The 24,166-nt window shown below is 39.1% G+C and overlaps 1 protein-coding gene across 14 annotated transcripts in view; it reads right to left on the bottom strand.

Moving 5' to 3' along the window:
• LOC145978331 (histone-lysine N-methyltransferase 2C-like) overlaps nt 1-24,166 on the bottom strand; it is a 184,919-nt gene that overhangs the window by 31,045 nt on the left and 129,708 nt on the right. For all 14 annotated transcript variants that reach the window (XM_083110895.1, XM_083110904.1, XM_083110906.1 and 11 more), the window contains 8 exons: nt 23,912-24,121; nt 20,947-21,137; nt 20,347-20,505; nt 18,256-18,576; nt 14,834-15,069; nt 6,532-9,770; nt 5,209-5,300; nt 483-825 (listed from right to left, as the gene is read on the bottom strand). In XM_083110895.1, the coding sequence (XP_082967021.1) occupies nt 483-825; nt 5,209-5,300; nt 6,532-9,770; nt 14,834-15,069; nt 18,256-18,576; nt 20,347-20,505; nt 20,947-21,137; nt 23,912-24,121 (4,791 nt within the window). The remainder of the gene's footprint in view (nt 1-482; nt 826-5,208; nt 5,301-6,531; nt 9,771-14,833; nt 15,070-18,255; nt 18,577-20,346; nt 20,506-20,946; nt 21,138-23,911; nt 24,122-24,166) is intronic.

Below are 24,166 nucleotides of genomic sequence, written 5' to 3'. Positions count from 1 at the left end.
AAATTCCGCTCATTTTGTCAAACCTAACTCCCTAACTTATCCAGGTTTTCTAAAGTGACTTTCCAGAACATTCTATAGTGCTTTACATACTAACCAAATTAATCAAGTTTATGCAACAATGCTGAAAATAAGTAAATAAAAGTAAAATAAGCATTTTATACAAAGTATTATCTCCAGTCGAGAAGCTTAATGATGAAAAAAGTGAAGTTTTTTTCAGTCTCTGGTCCTGATAAACAAAGAATCATGTTTTTGAACAATTTTACAAAACTACCTGTCGTTTCCAGATTTTCCGGAATTGCTAGGTCGGTAGGAACCTTGACAGACAGTCCTTGAGGGTCCACTGTAAATGTATAATTCAGGTTGTTAACAAACTATATGCTATATTTTATATTAGAACAGTACCCCAATTATAGATATAGGTAGAAAGAAATTCTCCACCAGAACATCCAAAAAGTATTTTATTAAAATGTGCAAGTACTTACTCTCATTGTCCAATTTCAGTGCTGCAAACTCCTGATCGTAGAAACCTCTCTGCTGTGACACTGGAGGAGGGGGTGGCAAAGGTGGGAGTTCCCCGAACGGCTGTGTGTTGTAATGATCTGCCACGAATGGTAACTGTGCACTGCCATAATTCCCTTCAAGTTCTCCTCTCCGGGTGCTGTAATTCCAGGTTCCCAGTTTGGACAGGTCGCCGGCACCAAAAAATGGGCAAACCGAAAAGTTGAAACCAAGCTCCGGTTCCAAGACGTTCATCATAGGAAGCTGGCGGAGTTGGTTGATGAGATTATCAATGAAACTGTCGTGGTCTTCTTCGACTTTTGATCCCTAATGGAAAAAGCAAATTCTTAGTGCATTTAACATTAACGAACTTCGGAAATGTTGCAGAAAATTGGAGTTTGGCCCAAGTTGAATCTGGAACAGTGGGATTCCTCCTCAATGTTCCATTAACAGCAGTTAATCTTTCAATTCATTAACAGCACAACATGCAAGTGTCTGGTACAAAACCTGGTATGGTAACAGATTTGCACCAGCTTTTCAATTTATAATTTGAGTGCACCAGTATGTACTGGGTCAAACAGAAGGAAAAGTTTTACCTTGAAAAGATGTGAAATTCTCAACAGTACCTCCTCTAATTCCCCAACACAGGGAAACATAATTCGGAGCTAGGTTCACGGCATTGCTATACAGTCAACTCTCGATTCAACGACCTTTCACAGTTCCCGGGAAAAGGGTCGTTATTTCAAAGGGGTCGTTATTGGAATTTGCACCAATTTTCAGCTTAAAGGGAGCTGAAACGGACAGAAAGATGCCTAGGAGATGGTAACACCATTTATCCTGGTAGTTATACAACCTGTTATGCACAGGATGCATGTTGTGAGAAAGAAAATAGAACATGAAAAAGTTTTCACAAACTAGAATTTAAAATAATGTTACTTTGTTTCAATTGTGCACAGTCGTTGCTTTTCCAGGAAATTCTTACAATTATAGTTCATGAGAAACCCGTTTGCACTGAGACCAATGGAAAGGAAAACAATCTCTCGCTTATTGCAAGCGAAACTCGAAGAATCTTGACACCAGTCAGACTGGTGCCAGCAAAAGTCGGGAGATAATTGGGCAGAATGAATGTTGGATTTTATACAGGTTCACTGGAGCATTGTCTGTTACAAGATTAACTGGTAAGATTAGATCTCTGGGGAGAAACAACACAACCTCTCTAGGTACCAGACAAAAAATAAAGGCAGGGATGTAATTTTCGTTCTGGTTCGGCTGTGTAAAATACATCGTAAAAAAGTCACTTTTCTTTGCTTCAACCAACTTCATTCACCCTCCTTCCCCATTCAAGGGAACAGTCGAAACTCATTCCTTGACTTGCATTGTAATCCAACGTGAAAAAGGAAACGCGCAACTTGCGATCTGTTTTCACCCAATGCGTATTCTAGGACACCTCATTAAACAGCGTGGCAGTCGATAATCATTCGGGTTTGGAATTGAATTTCACTTTAAACTGTATATTTAGTCCCGATTAGCCCATCAGCATAAAATGAACTGAAAACAAGCTTTATGAAACTGCGCATTTTCACATATCAAAATGGTAGATCGTTATTTACTCTCACGTTAATCGTTAATCGACGATTGAATGTTGGATTTAGGAGTATTCTCGATGTCAAACATCCACCCCTCCAAATGTTTTCCCCTTGGATAATGTCTTTTTAATCGGTCTCAGCAACCATTCCTACATTGAACTCTTTTTTTTTTCTCCACATGAATGGTTCTGAAAAAAAGCGGATGCAAATTAAAGATTTGCTTATCAGAAGGTGCAGAACATAAAGTTATTTTAACTCTTGTTTTCCTTACTGGAGATCAAATTTCGTTATCGTCAAATCAAAACAGCTTTGCGAGATTCAAAACAATAAATCCGCAAGCAAGAGCTTTGCAGACGCTACACAAAACACTGGCGCCAGCTGCATCGTAAAAACAAGCAGACCCGCTGGAAGTTCGAGCAACAGGTGGCGGAAGAGAAAAATCCCAGCATTTTAAAGATAACGCAACTGTCGAAGACGGAACTTTTAACAGCAGTGTAAAGAAGAAAGAAATGACCCTTGCTTTACGTTTTACCATGCAACAGACAATAATACGGGCAATATTTCCTATGCAGACAACAGCATTAAAAAAAAAAAAACAATTCTGCAATTATCAACATTGCCGTGCACACCAGTGGCGGAGAATGAGCTGGGGAAAGGGAGTTGGGTCACTTTTTTTTATTACTTGTTCTATGGTTTTTGTTCGTTTCAAGAATATATCCAGAACTGGTTGCCCCATTTTAGACGTCAAAGGAAAGGAAGAGGGGTGGGTCCTTTTCCACCCTCGCCTGTAATCAGCCTGCATCAGCAAGAAAATCGGGGCTGAAACAATCTGCATCGCACCCCCCACCCCCCCTACGGTTGCTGACAGGAAAAGAGGGAGAAGTCAGTCAGCCAACGGAACACTTTTTTTGGCAGATATTACGACATCGACACAATTAGGAAAACATATGAAGTGGGAAACGGGAGTTATGATGCACGTAAGATCGAAGTAAACTTATGTGGAACCCTGGATGACAACGCATTAAGCGGCTTGACGATCTTTAGTTCACCTATGTGGTTTTGATTATCTCTAATAGTTTCGCTTTTTTATGAAGTGTTGCAGGGAACAAAGAACACGTTTTGAATGAAAGCGGTTACCGGAAGTTGTCGTCTACAAGGCCGAGAGTTGCTCACTCACGGGAACCTGCTGAACTCTAGGTCAGAGCTGGACAGATGGGCCAGACTTCCAGGTGCCATGCATCTGTATTTTCGAACATTCCTGCGATCTTATCTCTCAAGGTGGTGTATTTATTGATGAAAGAGCTTGACCTGCCATACACATTGGCAAAGTCTGCAAGTCCAGCAGTCATTTCAGGCTGCTCCCCACCTCCTCCGCGAGTTTTAAGCAGCTCTTAGGACAAGGAAACAAGTCAAGTCGATTTAAAATAACATCCAAGCACATTCGATCTTCTTTTCTTGCGTATCCAAGAGCAAGCCTGGCACGTTGGGTAGCGGCCATCGGGTGCAGGGTAACATTGGTGCGCTTGAGGGAGGGGAGGGCAGAGGTCAAGTGCTATTGGATATCACTCAAGCATGGTGTGGTGGTGTCTATTTTTAGTTCAGACCTAATTGTGAGCAGTAGAGCGCTCGTAAAGGGAATGAGTGGAGGAAAAAACAACGCATTTTTCGGCCGATTTCCTTCAATTTTTCAACTTTTTTTTTCCAAATTTTTCAACTTTTTTCTAAATTTTTCACGGTTCCCGGGAAAAGGGTCGTTACTTCGAGAGGGTCGTTATACCCAGGGTCGTAGAATCGAGAGTTGACTGTATTTATGTTTCATTTACGGAGTTATTGGGGTTAGAATCTATTGCAAAACGGTACATTTTTCCACACAACTGACTATAGATTAGATTTCTGTGGCAATTTTGCATCAGTTTACTATTTGTCAATTAATCTTAACTAAATCACTTATATCTTATTTCATAATGGGAAAGTGATGATTTTTCTAAATGCACAGCCATGAAAATAAATTGCTGGGCAGAATTGCACTGGTTCCATATATGAGAAAAGCTAAGTGAGGGGGGGACAAAAATTTGATGGTTCCCATCCACTGTGTGGAAGCAAATACTCTCAGTTTGTATCACATGGATTACAAAGACCAACCCTACGAACCTACAAGATTTTTCATTCTCTTAAACCTTCAAACACACGGGGTTGTGCTCAGACGTGGCAACAGCGAACAATGCAAACTTCTGCCACCTACCTAATTTTATGGCCATGCATTTATAGAGGCTGCCTAAACTAATAATAGGCATTAAAAAGAGGGCTCAAAGCATTTCACTCCTCTCTCACCTAGAAACCAGTAAGTGAGGATGAACATCAGTAGGGTACGGGAAGTGGGGGGTACACAACAACATATCACAACCAAAATGCAGGGTTGGAAATTAGTCAAATGGTCCAATTCCCGATTTAACTCTTCAAATTAAAAAAATGCCAAAATACTAATTACTGACCAAATAGATTATATCCTTTCGAGAAAGTAGCATTATCAAAGTGAAACAGGGATTCTTATTATCTGGCATCCAACATCAACATAAGCAGTCACAGCAAAAATTTTTATCGAACACAAAGCTATAGTTTTATGAAATAGAGCAATGCTTTCATACGTAGTTGTACTAGTATCTGTTTTCATTTTGTGTACTGTGTGTTTTCATTTTATACTAAAATTGTTTTGGCTTGGTAACAATCTTTAGCAATTATGGAGAATCAATGCTCAAGAAAAGTTTCATAACTGAGCTACTTTCGGTTGATAATAATAAATTAATAATAATAATAATAAATTTTCTTTATTCAGCAGGCGACGTTCAGCCAACTAGATTACTAGATTAGGTAAATTACATGAAGTGTGTCTTTTCTTTAAAAACTGAACTGAACTGAAAAAATCTGATGTCTTACTGGAAAGTTGTTGCATATCCCCTAAAAATGCACTAACAAAAAATCACAAATTGCAATCAAAACAAAAAAAATACTGACTTTTACTAACCATTTTCAACCTCTGAAAATGTCTATCTCTGAAGAACTTGTACAAAGGTATATAAACCAAGTTACATTGTACAGGTTCTTATTTTCATTATTCTGTACCTACCTTCCTGCTGCGTTTCTTTGGAGCACCACCTTCCTTGCCTTGGCTCTGTCGTCTTTTCTGTTGATACTGTCGTCTTTTCAGCTTTTTGAGATCTGGAACACAAATTTATGATATCTAAACACCCAATTACTACTTATGTCTGAAATTGAAGCTTTCGAAAACTGCACAATAACAGTTCAACTTCAATAAATTACAGAAAAGCAGACAAAACTTGGATAAAAAGTAGAGATGCATGCAGTACACACAACAATTATCAAATACACTATACATTGTGCTGAAAATAACATTATCTGAAGGAGAATCAAATAGATTCCCTGATAACTGGTCATCTTAAACAGGGATTGTAAATAAAAGTAACACTACTGTTGCCAGGTCATTTATTTTATATTAGTGGATCTTTTACATGAACAGTTCCTTTTGTAATATTTTGTATCATTTGAACTATGGGTACTCATGAAAGACACTGCTTTCCAAATCACTACCGAAAATAAAACAAAAAAATATCAGAGAAGATATACAGAGTCCATACTGAACAATGTTAATGATAATACATTTGGAAATCTTTATATATGGGTACCTACAGATCAAAGTTTATAAGATATCACAACAGGGACTTTCCATCAAAAGGCTCACAACATTACAAAATAGATGGGCTGGCAACATTATGATTACATCATATTTCCACTTCCTGTTTATTTTAAATGGGTAGTTCTCAAGGAATGGATTTGATCTTTCTGATATGAATTCTTCATTCCCTTGTGATGCAAGCAAGAACTTGTGAAATTCTGGAAACTATTTGTTTCAATTTCTGTGCTGTGTATTGATTTCTTCAATTTATATGTAAAACGATTATACCACGATTAATTTCATTTTTATCATTACAAGTTGAAGCCATCCACAAATCAATGACAGCACAATAACTCCAATAACAGAACTTTATTTAAATTATACTAATAGAAATACAGTGAACCTTCTGGCTGTCTAGACAACATCTTTTCTTTAAAACATTTTTATTAATGAACAAAGATAACTTGCCAATACACAAAATCATAAACAAATTCAGCAAGGAAAAATTGTGACATAATGCGATTTTACATTTTTGTTAATCATAAATACACACAACCAAGGTATAGTAACATGTAACAAATAATGCAAGAAAATAAACAATTTAAATGTTGTGTTGTTAAAACAATAATAATCAAAAAGAGTGAATAGCTACAATTATTGAAGTTTTTCAGTGATATGTATTCTTCGTTCTGTTGGAACGAAGTATTAATATGAAGGGTGACTTTAAACTTTCAAAAAGAAATTGTTAAGACTTACCAGCGGCAGACATCATTTCATGAGAGAGTTTATCCGAGGTGTCTAAACCAGAATCCAGCTCTTCTTTGGGCTCAATCTTCGGTTCTTTCTTCTCGTCAAAGATCTGCTGGATGTCTTCTGGTTCCTTCTTAATTTCAATCGGAAATTGCATAGCTCCTGATGAAGGTAACTCTCGCTTGATCGGTGATTCCCCTTCAACACTAGTGACTGGGCTTGGAGTTGGCGGTTCTTCCTGACTTGATGTCCGAGACGGGACTTTCTTTTCGGGCTGCAGAGGACTAGTCATCACAGGAGACTGTTCCCCTGGTCGGAGAGAAGGACTAGGTACAGTATCCCTCGACTGAGGTCGTGAGCTGGCTGATTTCGGCGAAGGGCCTTCAGAGAGTATTGGCGGTAACAACGACGATGGTGTAGGTGGCACCGGACGAGCTAGTTGGGCCTCAAGTGAAGGAACTGCACGCAGACTAGAAGTGGTACTGGAAGCACTCGCGTGTGAGGAAGATGGTGCAGATCCCTGTTGACTGGCACAACCTGTGTTCTGGAGGAGTTGCTTTAGGAGCACGTTCTGTGACTCTTCAATTTTCAAAACGTTTGATGCCACCGAGTATTTGCAACTGCTGTTTCGGTCTTCTTGCTCTTTCTTGAACACAACCGTTTCTTTACTAGACACTGGAATGGGACTCAAGAGTGCGCCACTGTGGGGTATCGAAGGTGATGTGCATTCCTGACTAGATTCCATGGGTTCCTTCTTCACAACCACCTCGCTTGTTTCTTGCTTCACTACAGATTCATTGCTAACGAAGCTCTGCATGCTGGACACACAAGGAGTTTTCTCTGGTGATGTTACTCTAGAGGACACAGGTGACTGGGTTTGAGGGGACAACTGCTGGATCATGTGAATAGTTGGGGTAGGCACGCGAGATATGACTGATGAATTAAGAGGAGTTGAAACAGGTGATCTTGCTGGAAATGGTGTTGTTTGGGGCGACTGTCCAGGTGAAGGGGTTGACGTTTTAGGAGATCTGATAGGAGATGGAGATGATGCTATCAATGGGGCAACACCAGTTGTTGGGGTAGAAGTGATAGGAGATCTGGTGGATCTGTACACGGTAACATGATTAATATTTGCAGGAAACGACCCTGCACACACTGGGATTCCAACTTGGGACACTCTCGGAATGGGTGTCAAACCCACGCCAGTTGAAGGAATCTCTCCAACGGACATACGGGTCCCTATCGTAACCATCGTACTAGACACAACCGGTCTACCGACATGAGTTGGTTGCACATGAGGCAATGATGACAGAAGCGTTAACGAGGGTCTAACACTTACATTCAACGAATCACTTGTGCTTGCTAACGACTGCGTGTGTACAGGCAACTGTGTGTGGATAGGCACTGACATCCTGGGAGGTCCAACTAAGGTGGTTGTTGCCACTATAGCAGTTGCTGCACTTAAAACTCTTGTTGCAGCAGTTGCCATTGTACTTGCTGTCAGGGGTAATGTTATCGGAGGTTGTCCTAACAGTGCTGCTGTGGTTGCAGCAGGTGGGTAGGGCAATCGAGCAGCTGAAATGGCATCTGCAACCAGAGTAGAAGGAGGAACGGATGTTCTGGGTTTAACCGACAGGTTACTAGTAACTGGAATTCCATATTCTCCTCCTATATGTGTCACAGCTGGAACCTGTTGTGTTGAGTATCTGGTAACTGGAAAGTGAGGGAATGTTGGGTAAGAGCTGCTTGCTCTTGTAGCTCCAGGTATTCCTATATTAGCTTGATGTACACTTGACGGAGGTAACTGGGTAGCAGGAGTTGTTAACTGTATTGTGTGGGGAACTAGGGTCTCCAAAATGCTAGGTGTCAAACTTGTACAGGCTACAGGCACCGAGAAGCTTGTTAAAACTACAGACCGTGGAGTTACACCATCTTCACTTCGAGTTATAATAGACGAATGACTTTCAGTTTTTGCACTGGAAACAGTGCTTGAAGTAGTGACGGGTGTGCTTGAATCTTTTTCCTGTTCCTTCGCTCTGACATCTCCTTCCCGCACACTTGTATCTGGCACTGGCGATTGTGGGGTATGCGACGGACAAACTTCCTCACGCTGACTGTGACTATCATCAAGCAGGTTATCAGGTGGGGCATCACTAGTACTGGGACTCTGAGGTGATCCTTCCGATTCCATGGAGCTTGAAATGATGTGAAGGCTACCTGGCGAATTATCACTAACAGTAACGGACGACGTGTTGGATACAGAGATAGTGGCCGTTCCGGAACATTGCACTGTGTCATCTCTATTATCAGTGTCTGTTCCAGCCGTATCCTTCTTTTCTATTTTGAATATATGAGGCATGTGTTCGGTCACACGTGAGGTATCTACTGCATTTTCTGACGGATGCAACACTGAAATTCTTTCACCGGAGCTACTGCTGGTAGGATGCTGAGAATCACACACAGTACTACTGTCTGCACTTAACTGAACCACACTACTCTCTGATGGCTGATCATCCGAAGTCATCGTTTCGGCTGCCTTATCACCAGATCCACTTGTACTGAGATTCATCACTTCCTCATTGCTATCAGTAGCTTTACTGTCTCCACTACTCGCTGCATTATTCCCATTACCATTATTATTTCCACTGTTGTTAACATTACTATTACTACTATCACAGGGTAGAACTTTTTTCGTCCCATTTGTATTGCTGCTGCTCTCGCCAAACCCAACCATCCACATAGGACCTCCACCACGAAGACCAAGCTTAAAAAAACGCCTCCCAAAATATGGCACAAAAGGCAATACTGGATTATTAGGATTCCCTCCTCCCCCTCCACCAGGATTCCCCTCCCCTTGTCCTCCAGCTCCACCTGGTGGCTGCGGTTGGTCCGATCCACTTTGATTCGAGTCTCCGTGCATAGTCTGTGGGGTGTATGGTGTGTGAGGTGTTAATGGAGTCCGTGGATTTTCCGCACTGAGTGGTCTGTCAGATGCCGGACTCGCTACGCTTCCGTTACCAGATGGACGTCTCATTGGAGAGCTGCCTGACTGCATCATCATCGCCTGCGCACTCTGGGGGCTTCCCATTGGTGATGAATAAAGTACTCCACTTCTTATCGCTGTAGACTGTTGGCTGTACATAGGATGAGAACTCACGGCTATGTTCTGAGGAGGTATACGAGGGCGAAGTCCACTATCCGGACCCATTGGCGAACGAACAAACCTCTGTGTCATACCATGGATCCTACAATATTTTGGAAAAAAATCATTAAAATATTAGTCAGCACATGTTTTACATGAAATTTAATGTAACATGATAATACTGTAAGCTTTAGGATTAAGTACAGTGCAGTTCAACAAAGTGTATACTCAAATTACACAGTGCAAGATGGAAGGATTGTGACAGGTTCAGTCTCCAACACCATAGTACAAAATTATCCATGTAGATCCATAGAATGTAAATAAAAAGCAACTGACAATAGTGAACAGCAATTTGCATTCTCTTATATCTGAACTTGACTGTTGTAGTAAATATTTGTTACATGTTTTGCATTGCTCATAGAAATGCACAAATATGTACACTGGACGTATCTATGTTCTGTACTGAAATGAATTGCATAATTATGATTAAAAATTCTACATTTGGTTTGTTAATGTTAAGTCAGTTTATGTAAGAAGACTTAAGTGATATGCAGGGAACGAATTTATATGTAAACACATATTTATGTATAAAGCTGAAACAGTTATATTTTGTATTATCTATGGGCATCATGGTAATTTAAGGTCTTATTTTCCATATTTGTACATACACTGCTCCACAAAACTTAAGCAACTCTGTACAACGTGGGATAGGTGAGATGTGGTGCCCATTCAACACTTCTATTGAACATGTACAAACATAAACAAGCACAGGCAGTGCGAATGCCCTCTATAATGCATAATCAGCACCATATAAACCAAGATTAAGAGCTTGTGCCTGCCAGCGCAAACCACAGCCTCGTATTGTTCCAGTCTTCAAGCAGTGAAGTGGTGGTTCGTGAGTGGGATATTAAGTGTAGATACCTTGAAATGAATCGTAGACATCATTTGAGTGATGTTGACTGAGGTGGAATAATTGGACGACTGGAAATGGGTCGGTCTCAAGTGGAAGTGGCACATGAATTCCATGTGAATAAAAGTGTCGTGTCAAGGTTGTGGCTTCGCTTCCAAAATGATCCTACTGTCAGTAGACGTCATGGAGGAGGCCATCCGAGGATGACATCAGCAGCTGATGACCGGTTTCTCACAATCACTGCCAGACATAACCGCCAAGAGTCCTCCTCTCAACTGGCAAATGATTTGTTTTAAGCTACGGGATGACGTCTTAATCGTGGAACTGTTCGTAGGTGGCTGAATAAAGCAGGACTGTATGCCAGGAAGCTTGCGCTGTGTGTGCCATTGAAACGGGAGCACAAATGTGCATGATACACATGGTGTCAGGAACATGTCGAATGGGGAGAAGGCCAGTGGGCACGACTAATGTTCTCTGATGAGTCTCGATACAGCCTGTCATCTGATTCTGGTCGGATATTCGTGTGAAGAGAGCCAGGAACACGATATCACCTTAAATTCATTGTTGAAAGGCCGTCCTTTGGAGGTGGTTCCATCATGATGTGGGGTGGTTTCATACTGGATGGGAAAACGGACCTCCATATTATGGAACATGGAACTTTGACGGCACAACTTTATCAGGATGAAATTCTCCATTCACGTGTTCACAATTTCCGTCGATCATTTGGTCCGAACTTCCTTTTTATGGATGACAATGCACACCCACACCTTGCACATCTTGTGTCCGATTATCTGGAGACAAAAGACATTACCCGTATTGAATGTCCTGCATACTCGCTGGACCTTAATCCAATCGAGCATGCTTGGAATGCTCTTGGGCGAAGAATAGCGCAGTGCAATCCATCACCACAAACAATTCCTGAACTGTGGACCGCCCTCTTAGAGGAAAGGCCCCGTCTCCCTCAAGACTTGATAACCACTCTGATCTGCAGCATGGAGGCCAGATGCCGTGCCTGTGTGTCTGTTCGAGGTGGCCACACACCGTATTGACAGCCTGTGCCCTCCCAGATACCAGCTTTTCATGTAGGGTTATAGTGGTACTGAACTTTCTGGCCACCCTGTACACCACATCTGCATTGTTGGTGTTCATTTGTGTTGCATTGTGCATCTGTACCTTCCTTATGTTCATTAAACTTGGTTAATTGACATTTTCTTTTCATTTAGTCCTACTTCGTTCGAGTTGCTTAAGTTTTGTGGAGCAGTGTATATGAAGTTTTAGCTCATATTTTTTGTAATTTTTACATATTATTTCCATGATTAAGAACATTTCTCAATATATATTCAGTATCCGCGCAATAAATTACATGTCTCCAGAGTTGGGTGAATTTCTTGCGAATAACTGACAAAGCCCGAAGCAATGTAAGTTTAGAACCTTCTTTGCACCCTCCATTTGCATGAATTACAAGTTTTCTGTTATCCGAACAATAATTTTTTTTTCACCTCCCAACTGTTTGCCTTTGCTATTGTAAAACACCTGAAATTCCTGTTTTGCTCTATTGGGACCATGTAGACTAAATGTATAGTGTGAAAATAAAAAAAAATAAAAAAAACAGGAAATGTAAAATTAGGATCCAACTATATATGGTTCCAAATCAACTATTGCTATAATTTTTACATAAAAATTGAATAAGAACTTATTCAAGCTTATCTTTGTTAATCACTGGTTTCACATTGTTTCTGTTGGTAAAATCAGGAAATAGTGAATAAAAAGTAACAAATTGTTTCATCTGGAAAAAATTGCAACACAAGGAATTCTGACAGGGAATTTGTAACTAATGTTAGGAGCAACATATACAAAAATCTGGCAAAATTCCAGCACAGGGAAAATGTAAAAACAATGCATTTTTTAAAATGGGCACCACTCAACAGATTAGTAGAAGCATGCATATTTCGTTTTTGACGAAAAAACGAAATTTGAAAAAACACATTGTAGTGTTAATTTTTCATGTTTTTGAAAGGTGTGATATGCATTTTGTGACCATGTTTTGTCACGAAATAATGCGAAATGAACTGCAAAAAGCGAAATTAACTCCTAAACACGAAATTTAGGGTTTATTCACCGACGCGACACCTTCCGAGGTCTGAATTATCCTGAGAGTTATGCAATTCCCGGAAAATTGATTAATTCTGCTGTTAATATTGGAGAAGCAAAAATAGACTCCTTTACACAGAAATAAACTTAATACTCTGATAACTACATAAATGTGCTATTAGAAGTGAAATGTTAATTCCGTGGAATAAGTGTAGTTTTTAAATCAAATTTAGGATTATATTCACAATTTTAAAACCAAAATGTCTGTTTATATACTACTTTTCATCCAATTTTTCACCGCTATAACACCGATATTTTATTTTATTTACCGCTTTTGAACCCGAAATTGACTCAGTTTTTGTACCGAAATTTTGCTTTTTTATTTACCAAAAATATGTGCCTCTACAGATTAGTTATTTTTAGACCATAGGGCAACCGAATATGAAACTAAGAAACCTAATACATTGGAACATCGATTTTGTTTCTCAGGGGACCAAGCTGAAAAAAACCCTGTAAAATCAGGGGAAATTTTATAACATTTTGCTATGTTGGGACCATCACGATTTAATGCATAATGTGGGAAAATGTAAAATCCAGGTTCAACTGTAAATAAAAGTTTTATTTTACCCATCGAGTTGCACGTTCATTAGCTGGAGGGTGGGGGAGGCGAGGAAACGTTTACTATTTATTTTAATAATCATGTCATGCTCTTGAGTATGGGTCAATACCCTCCTCTAGAGAATTTATGGAACTGGTCTAACTTAACCATCACTACCTAAGAATAATCTAAGTTGTTTCCTAATCATATAAGTTGTATGTTAAGTTGACGGTCTAGTCAGTAGGATGTTTGACTGCCATGTGGGAGACCCAGGTTCAATTCTCGGGGTGGGTGAACGTCGGGAACTTTTCTAGCCTTTTCCCCACATAAAGTGGCTCTGGGGCTCACCCAGCCTCAAATCAATGGGTACCCGGGGGCAACCCTGAAGAGTAAATGTGGCGAGAGCATGGTGCTAATCACATCACTTTCAAAATGGCAGAGATCAAGAATGTGTGGGCCCCTATCCCCTAAATTTGCCTTCATGGCATGGTGCTTTTTGCACAGGGAACTTTAAATACCTGAAGTTGATAGAAGGAAAGAGCATGATGCATTCTTTATTTTTCACATTAAGGATAGTGGATTTTAACATGGTACTGACTCTGGGCCAACGGAAACCAACATAATCTCAATACAAAATTATTATATCTTGATCTTGGTCTCAGGTCTTTCACTCACCTATGTTCTATAGTTTGCACTAGTGTGCTGCAATGAGGGGTTTTTGCTTGAGCACCCGATAGTTCGCATGGACGATGCTAGATAGCATACAGAATTGAGAGATGCTTCACTCGAGCGAATAACACACGAACAGCTAAAACGAGCGGTACACACTTGAAGCACAGTAGTTCACGTATAACCGGAATTTGTCTGTGCTGGTGGGTCCTCAAATATGAATCGTGAAGTGAACAAACAGTGAAATTGAAACTTAAGTAAATATAGTTATTATCTTCATGTTGATATATAGTTTAGTCTATCTTACCAATAAACAGTGATATATGAAAATGAAATAGATGATTGTGGTCTAAAACTACCAAGGTAGATATTTTAGGATTATTGTCACATTAAAATGATATTCTATTCTATACACTCAAGGGTGGCAAGACTTGAACAAGCACGAGCGACCGAAAGTGGTCCCATGCAGTATCTAGTTTGCACACTTAACTGCCCAACTAAATGTTGCACGTTTAGGGAATAAAAGATGTGGTAGTACAATAAATACAGGGAATCTCGATTTTACATTCCCGAATTTTACATTTTCCACGCCTTATACATTCAGTCTTGATGGTCTCAACATACCAAAATATTATAAAATTTTCCTCGATTTTATATTTTTCTGCATTTTAAGTTTTTTCACCTTTGTCCCTTGAAAAATATAAAATCGGGTTCCACTGTACATGTTAGCGAATTAATAACTTGTTCCCATGTGGATGATGGCAAGGGCCACTGAAATTAATAGAACCATTACAAGTAAGTTTTGGAGTGGGGGGGGGGGTTAGTAGTTCGCTTACGTATATTTATCAAACATTACTCTTTCCCTCCTGGCTTTGTATATCCATTGTATAAAACTAACCTTACGATCTGGTCTCCAAATTGCTGTGCCACCCTATGGTCTGCATACGATACAGCACTTCCTTGTGTCTGGCGTACTAATCCCTGAGGCGTTGCCATTCTGAGAGCTCCCTGGGGAGAAGGCATACGAGTCACATGACCCTGTGGGGAAGTAAGTCGTGGAGGGCAACCCTGAGGGGAGGGAAGAGAGCGAAGAACATCCTGAGAACTCCCTGGGCTGAATGGGCTGTCTTCTCCCTACAAAGAAAAGAGATAAAATGTAAAATGAGATTTACCGAGGACAAATTATAACGTGTCTACAGTACAATATATACATAAATGAGATGTTAACACATCTAGAACAATGATATAAAACCAGTATGATAGGAGTGAACCAATACAGCTTCTCACACACACATGATGAATATTCTAGGTTCTGATATAAAATTTTACTCCACAAACTGGGGCATGTGGACTATGTTCACATCCATAAAAATTAGGGATGGGCCGATATGAAATTTTGGCCGATACCGATAAAGTACCGATATAAAATGTATCGATACCGATATTCTACCGATCCGATATAAAATTAGAAATGGTCCTCGAGAAACCTGAAAGGTTCATTGACCTCCTTAATAAATGTGTATTTCGAGGTGATTGCAGTGAAAGAGAAGTTGCATATTTAGACATTTACTTTTTTAGAAAGTAGGGCATGGAGATTATCCATAAAAAATATAACAAAATGGCAAAATTTTGCACTAAATTATCAGATATTTATCGATATATCGGATCGGTAAAATAATCGGTAATTTTACAGATAAACTGATACACTGATATGCCTATATTGGCCAATACCGATAGAGTACCGATTAATCGGTCCCATCCCTAATAAAAATTGTAACAAAATGGTAGAATTTTTCACTAAATTATAGGCTGTATGACCAATCATGGATTGCGCATACATGCCCACACACAAATACCCACAGACCCAACCTACGTGCAAGGGCCAAAGGCTTGTACTTTCCCCCAATTAGCATCATGGGTAATGCTTACAAACCATTTGCTACACACATGGGATGGACAGAAATGCTTTATTTATTATAAAGTAACAATTTTCAAGCAGACAGTAGCCATCTTGAATACAAAAAAACATGTGCTACAAATCATATATTTGATAAATCCCTTATTTTTTATTAAATATAAAATATAACATTTGTGCATAGGTAAAATAATGCCTAATTTATGAAAAGTAAACTCGTTTTTAATTATCTGGCATAAATAAGCCAGAAAAGGTGAAAAAAAACCACCTTTGTTTACATTTTTTAACCACCTGATAACTTTGCCATTTGGTGGAAGGAATTGGAAATTCCACGGACAAGGAAAAGCCACATGTGACCTCAGCTCAGCTAGCCAATGATAGGCTTCCAAGGCTGGGAAGTCACACAGGAGACAGTCAGGTGTCCTATTATGTTTTGAGCTTGGCGTTCAAACTCAGTTGTGTTTGTTAGCTGCCTGAGAGCAGGTCAGGTGTTGCGTTGCTGGCCAAAACCAGTGTGTTGATGGCCGCATGGGCCGTGAACAATGGACTTACACTGGAAATAGGCATCCAAGGCCCATATAAGTTAAATATGGACCTGAGTGGGTGTTATCACACAGGATACGGTAGCCAAGACCTCTTTTATGGTTCTGAGTGCAATTTTCGCCAATGTGCCAAAATCTGTGTTCCATACCCAAAGTGGGAAATCCAGACTTCATGGTTGGCAAGAAGGAATCATAGGAACATCCATGGCTATATCCAGCAATCCTTCCATGAAAAGCCTGGAAAGTGCATCCATCACTCCCCAAAGTCATTATTACCTCAAGAAAGAAGGAATTATCCATTCTTTTGTCTTGTGTGCCCCATAAATTGCCAGGTGTCGGGATGTAACTTGTGGTTGTGAAAAAGTGTGTGGCCCCCAGGTATGAAACGTATTGTGTGAAATTGGCTGATCTGTAAGTACCAAGTCTTTTGTATATTTATTTTTGTGTTATTTGTGTGACAGTGAAGATGTCCATGTTTGGTGGTGGCCATGCCACAGGGTATGTTCTTTATTGAATAAATGTGTCATTTAAATGTGCTCGACCTGATATCATTGAAGTGAACCGTAAGTCTACAAAGCCTCCTCTACCTACCGTTTTAGAATTAGGCTGAAGTTCGTCTGCTGGTTAACAGGTCTCCCAAGGGATACCTTTTATTGTCCACAGAACACCACACGTAGCATAGGTCTACGTGTGGCAGCGTAAAGCGTTGCTCTTTTTGAATAAGTGTTGTTTTTTTGTTTCTATTCTTGGTTGATTTAGTATACTCCACCAAACCCTCCCCATAACAGAGTCGCTGAATCTCTAAGAGTAGAATCATAATCTTAATAGCAATAACATTAATATAACATTCAAAAGTAAAAAAAATAATATACCCTTAAAGCTGTTTACATAAATATTTTATAAAGTGAATGTCTTATTATGCAGTGTCATTTCAAAGGCTAAACCAATGTAATCACCTGGTTAATAAAATAATGAGAGAGATTAATGAACTTCTTCAAAACTTTATATTGGATCGGTAGAATAACAGTATTGGTAATTTTTCTGATACACCAATATACCCATATCGGCCAATACCAATAGAGTACACATAAATATGTTCCATCCATACCAGGACTGACATGAAATCTTAAACGCTAAAGTACTGATATAAAATTTGCCAATGTCATTAACTGATATTCTACAAGTCCGATATAAAGTTGTTAATGTTCCTTAAGAACATGAAAGATTCATTAACTTCCTTAACTAATGTACGTAACCAAGTAATTACACTGTTTCTGAGAAGGGAACCATGTAATTAGTCATTCACTTTACAAAACCTAGTTACATGAATTACACGAGTACATTTATAAAAATAACAAAATGGAAGAATTTTGAACTAAATTTTAGGCTATTTATAGTAAGGATGGGACAGATTAATTGGTATTCTATCGGTATCAGCAGATATATGCATATCAGTTTATTGGTAAAATTACCGATAATTTTCCCGATCTGATATTCTACAAATATCTTGTAATTTAGTTCAATATTCTGTCATTTTGTTATAATTTTTATGGATATAAACATATAATCTCCATGCTCTACCTTTTTAAATATGTCTAAAATGTCTAAATATGCAGCTTCATTTGCATTGCAGTCACCTGGTAACCATGTGGAAGTTTACATAGGATTGGTATCAGATAAAATTTCTGTCCTGTAATTTACAGATAAATTACTGGTAAAAATATCGGTAATTTACCAATGAATCAAGATGGCTATATTGGCCAATACCGATATATTACCAAATCCCTAATTCTTAAAAAAGTTTTTTTCTAAAAAATAATAACAATTACAGAACACAAATTTCAAAGCTAACTGGCAACTTACCTGAGAATGTGGTGTCCCCATGCGGGGGGAAGGCTGAAGACTATGAGGGGACATAGCTGGATTAGGACTATGTTGAAGAACTGCACCAGGGCTGTGGGCCAGGGGACTGTGTAGCGGCGAATGCTGCAACATTGGTGAAGGACAGGGGCCCAAGGAAGGAGACGGTGACATCATTGGCGACTGCGGTGTCGAGGGGTGAATGGGGGATGGTGCTGATGCTGGAGGCCCCAGTGGTGAATGCTGGGCGTGGATGACTCCTCCGACTGCTTGGGGTGGAGTTCCGATCATTGCCTGACGCTTTTGTTGCTTGTTGTTGTAATCCTGCAAGATAAACAAATGTTTTTCCTCATCTAACAGAAGTCCAATATCTAGCTATCTTTACGGAGCAAACAGAAAAATATAAAAGCTCAGCACGCATAACTGAATCTATTCAATCCAGCTTCTATTTAAAATGTTTCTGATTGAGAAATAGTTAAATCATAGCATTCCACAGATGTGAGAAACATACAGAACGAAAGAATAAAAACTTTTCTTTTTGTTCGCACCTTTGGTCTGTGAAATGATAGTTGAAGGTTACAGGTACAGAATAATCAAATAATATTGGTGAAGGAATGGTATGAAAGTAATAATGGACTGTTTAGAAAATGGAATAGGATTTAATGAATGCTGGTAAGTAGATTAATAGCTGACACTAGCAGCTAACTCACGAGAAATGTATACGTTTCTCAATACAAGAAAAGTCACAAAGATGTTGAGAGCTCCAACAGGTTTTTTCAGTAATGCTGTTTTGGGTTCACTTTATGCGAGGATAGAACAATGAGACTGAAATCGCTGAAGCGTGCCCTGCAAGAAGTTGAACTTGAAATTCCGATTAGAAGAAAATACCATTAATCGTTATGGTAGAATGGTTGCTCTTGTCAAAAAAGTAGAGGTAAAATTATCTCCTGTGAATTGCACTGTGCCATGAAGGTACAGAGGTGGTGTGAAGACAGTGATGCAATCTGCATCTATTGGAAATCAAATGCAGTACCCCTTGATTACAAAGTGAAGCTCATGTTGAAGACTGAAATATTTTTGGTGCCATAATTCTCATGACATGCATGTAAAAGTTGTAAATAAATAAATGATAGGACCAATTATTTTGAAATACTCAAATTATGAAATTTGTTAAAGCAGGCCTGGACAGATAGGAAACAAATGTGAATGATTTTGAGAATTATGAAGGAAATGAATTTTAAAATATCTCCTCGGCATGTTATGGTCCAGACTGTAATTACATGAACATTAGAAGTGGACTGTGGCTGTTGATAGCATCTGAAGTAGGCACTTGTAAAGAAAGAATGTGACTTTAATATTTATTGATTGTCAGTTTTTTCTACTATATGTATCACTGTCCAGATATAAACAAGACTCCATTAATATGACATTTCTAGGAATGGGTAATGAAATCCCTCTCTGGTAGAAAAGCAGTGAGCAGCATTTAATCTATGAAACTAATTTTACCCTTACTTCTCCTAGCTTTTAATGCCCATATAGTCAAGCAGTATGGATTTTATGATAAAGTTAAAATGTGTTTCAACCAGTTCTATTTGAGGTATACAAAAATTCTTAGATGTTCACATATTCACTTAAATTTAATCAACAAAATGTAACACATCTAAAAAGCATAAATAGGTCATACAAGTGCTTAAGTTCCACATCTTTTGTGTGTTTCAGAACTGGAAGCAGTGGCCAGGAATTACAATATTTAATACGGTTAAAAACTACGTCATCCATGAAGAAGGAAACAGAGCAGTTCCGAAACACTGGCAAAAAAGATCTGAAACTTAAACACTGGTATGCTCTATTCACATTTTCAGACGTTTTTATTTTGTTTGTGTAACAGAAAAGTTTGAGCACATTAAATAATAATACATTGTGGAGTGCAAGAAAACTGATAGATAACTAACAAATTTGTCCTTTGTACAAACTCCAAGGAAATCTTTCATCACCACCACATTCTACATTCTCAATGTTTAAAAGGCTAATACATACACACATATATGAAGCTGGGAAAAGTAGCTAAGTAGAAATTAATGGAAAATTACAAACCTGTATTGTCATGCTATGCTGACGGCTTTGCTTTCGAGCCTGATCTAAATGTTTTTGAAGTACTGACTGCTCACGAGAAATTCGATCCAATTCTAACGCATCAGGTTCTGCCAACTCCTGTCCATTTTTCCTAAGCTGACGCTGCTTACTGTTCAAAGACTGGAAAGAAAAAGGTTGCTTTTTCTATTTCATGTACGCATGCATGCACACATACACGCACATATACATGCGATAGACATTCACAAATTTAGGAAGGGGGAGGACTTAACTAGAAAGCTCTAACGAGATATGAACACTAACAGCTTATATGATAAAAATTCTAAATTCTTCTGAACATTTACTTTATAAAGTAAAATTCAAGCAGTTTCAAGGAGAATTGGGAGTGTGCAGTACAAAAAATAATCCAAGGTAGGTATGAATAGGAAAATATACAAATTTACAGTTTTCCATGCATCACCAGTACAAGTTCTGTTACAGAATTTTACAAACACGCGCACATAAGCAACATAAACTACCTGTAACAGAAAAAAACGACACCGTTAAAGCTTAAGGCACTGCAGGAAACTTTTCGCTGGAATCTTGTAGTTGTCGGAAATTTACCTTTTTAGCTTTTCTGAGTTTGTTCACTGCGGCTTCGAAGTGTTTCAATTGGTCCGTGACGGCCTGCTGCTGATGCCTCAGCCACTGCTCATACTGAAGATGCTGCTGTCTGTCTTGTTCCGTGACAATGTGTTCTGGTGGAGCAGGGGGTGCTGGGAGCAGATTGGCTGTAAACGGAGCAATCTGGGACACTGAAAAATGAGAAGAAACCCATGTTACGTCAAAACATTTACTTTACTAGTCTAAGAATATGTTCATAAACATAACAGCAAAGACACATAATTTTGGATAGGTATAATCATCGGCAATTTTACTGATAAACCAGTTATATGCAAGGTCCATTGACTTGTTTACCACCTGCTTTGGAAGGTCTGTTCATAATGACCCTTTTGAGCAAGTCGAGGTGGTTGCAAAACTGTGACGTCAAAGGGATGGCAGATTGCAGGGGAAAGTTTGGTATCCGCTAGTTTTAGCAAGGGAAACTTGTTTCTCTGTTCTTTCCTTGCACTTGTATTCGTGTATTTCCAGTAAATTTTTTATGCGATTCATATTGTAGTGTCTGCCCGTGGTGGCTCAGTCGGTAATGCATCTGACTACCATGCTGAAGGACCCGGGTTCGATCCCTGGCCGATTCAAATCCGGGAACTTTTCTAACGTTGGAAGCAGGCCCAGCGCCCACCCAGCGTCGAATAACATGGGTACCTGGGGGGTAAAGGCAGTCAGGGGCATGGTGCTGATCACACCGCCCCCACTCACGACCGGATCAAGGAAGTGTGGGGCGTTACCCCCGCACCCCCTATATGCCTTCATGGCGTGGTGCTAAGCACAGGGGAACACTTTTTTTTTTTTTTTGTGACAATAAATAATGTCTCACTGTGCTGCAAGCGTGAATATATCAAGAAAACGAAAAATTCCCATATTGTTTAACTTATATTTCCGTCTGATGAGAAGTTCCGAGCAAATGCTATTAAAAGACAAATTTCAGGTTGCTATTTTTCTTTTTATACCAGTGTGTTACGAATGTGATAAAAAATTTGAATTAGTAGGAATTCCAGCAAAGAAGAGTCTGAAGAAAGGTACTTCCTACAATGATAATCCCAGTTACACTAGTTTAGTGATAACAGTGCTCTCGCAAGACTTGTGTAGTTGGGATTGCCAAATGCGGACTTTTTTTTTACAGAGTATATTATCTGACTACCATGGGGGAGAACCGGGATTTTTTGCACATGTTCAAGCAGCTCCGGCACCCAGTCAGGTACCTGGAGGAAACTCTGGGGGATAAAAGCAGACAGGGGCATGGTGCTGATCACATCACCCCCCCCCCTTCGGCCATGATCAAGATAGTGTGGAGTCCTAACTCCACACCCCCTGTACGCCTTCATGGAGTTGTGTAAAGCACATTGGAGCACTTTACTTTTACTTACAGAGTATATCATCGTGAAATGAGGAATACGATACTTAAAGTACAGCACATTGAGAGCTTTGTTACTAAATTTGACCTGAAAAATGGAAAGTTGTTATAAACCTCTATCCCTGAAATTCAGATAGCAAAATTTCCGAATCAAGATTTTAAAATTTTCGGAATCCGGATATTTTTTGGCCATCCTTAGTGTGAAGGCAAAATTGCTAGGACAAATGTTCTGAGTACATGTGTCTGTCAGATTGAGAACAAAAATCTTGATTGTTCTTATCCTTCGTCCAATACAAAGCAAACAAACAAAAAAAACAACGTAAATACAAAACAACAGAAAGTACTTCGTGTCAGACGTCACAGAGACCCTGCCGGGGCTGTAAACATGGGGGCTGGAAAAAAAGGCAAGTTATGACCAGACCTTAAAGAGCGGGGGAAACCAGCGGTCTACAGACCTTGACTTATATGCCTATCTTAGTGAATATAGGGATGGGACAGATTAATCGGTACTCTATGGGTATCGGCCGATATAGGCATATCGGTGTATCAGTAAAATGACATAATTTTACTGATCCAATATACCTATAAATATCATAATTTAGTGCAAAATTCTACCATTTTGTTATAATTTTTATGGATAATCCCCATGCCATACTTTTCAAAAAAGTAAATATGTCAATGTGTAACTTCTTTTGCATTGCAGTCACCTTGAAACACACATTTATTAAGGTCATTCTTCAAGGAACATTTGGAACTATCGGATCGAGAGAATATTGGTTATCGGTATCAGTAAATTTTATGTTCGTATTTTATCGGTATCGGGCAAAATTTCATATCGGTCCATCCCTAGTGAATACCAATAGCATACCAATTGATCTGTCCTGTATCCAACATTTAGGTATTCAGTTTACAAAATCAGGGTATATTAATTATACCTTTCCATTCATTTTTTTTAATGGCAAAACTTTCCAATACAGGAATTTATAGAAATATGAGGTTGGCAAATACAGATAGACTATGATTCAATCTGTCTCAACTGTTAATTTGTAAATAAATCTAAAACATCTTTACTTAAAACTTCTATACTTGTTTTATTTGTAATCAAGAGTGTTAGTGAAAGTAACACATTGCATTCCATCAAAATGAGTTACTGTTCACTTAAACTTGATTTTGAAACTAGACAAGATAAAAATTTTCATCTAATGCACATTCATAATCAACACCTATGTGGAACACACATTATCTTTTACGGAAGTGTAATTTTCTCATTCAATCTTTTGGCACAAAATTAATCCTGGAATTTTGTGTAACTCCAGACTCAAGAAAGTGTTGTATCTGCATTGAATTTACTGGTTAAGAGTTTGTGTTGCATTCTGAATGTAGTTTTGCATTATTTTGTGAGAAAACGTGGTAGAAAAATGCATCTCTGAAATCAGCAAAAATGAACATTGTATTGGGTAATCACATATTTAAAAAATAAAGTATAGATGTTCCCAACTGTTGAAAGTCACACGAAAGCACAAGAATATTACATTTTCAATGCAATTACACTACCTGCTGAAGTGGAGGAATCCACTTGTCCTGAAGCAGGGGGAGCAGGAGTATGGTGTGGCGCCGGCATCCGGATGACTGTTCCTACTTTCGGCTCCACAGGTGGACCAGGCTGCCACTCTAAAACTGGCAACTTTGCTGGTTGCGGAGAGAGCCGAGGTTGGAAGAGATGTCTCACAGGGCCAGCTGCAGGATGAGGAAGAATTCCTTGGGCTGTTTGAGTGAGAAATGCAGAATAAATTATTTCTACTAGTTCCT

This window comes from Lepisma saccharinum, chromosome 24 (assembly GCF_977018435.1).
Source record: "Lepisma saccharinum chromosome 24, izLepSacc3.1, whole genome shotgun sequence".
Taxonomy (NCBI): Eukaryota; Metazoa; Arthropoda; class Insecta; order Zygentoma; family Lepismatidae; genus Lepisma; species Lepisma saccharinum.
This window is presented reverse-complemented; position numbering and strand designations above follow the sequence as displayed.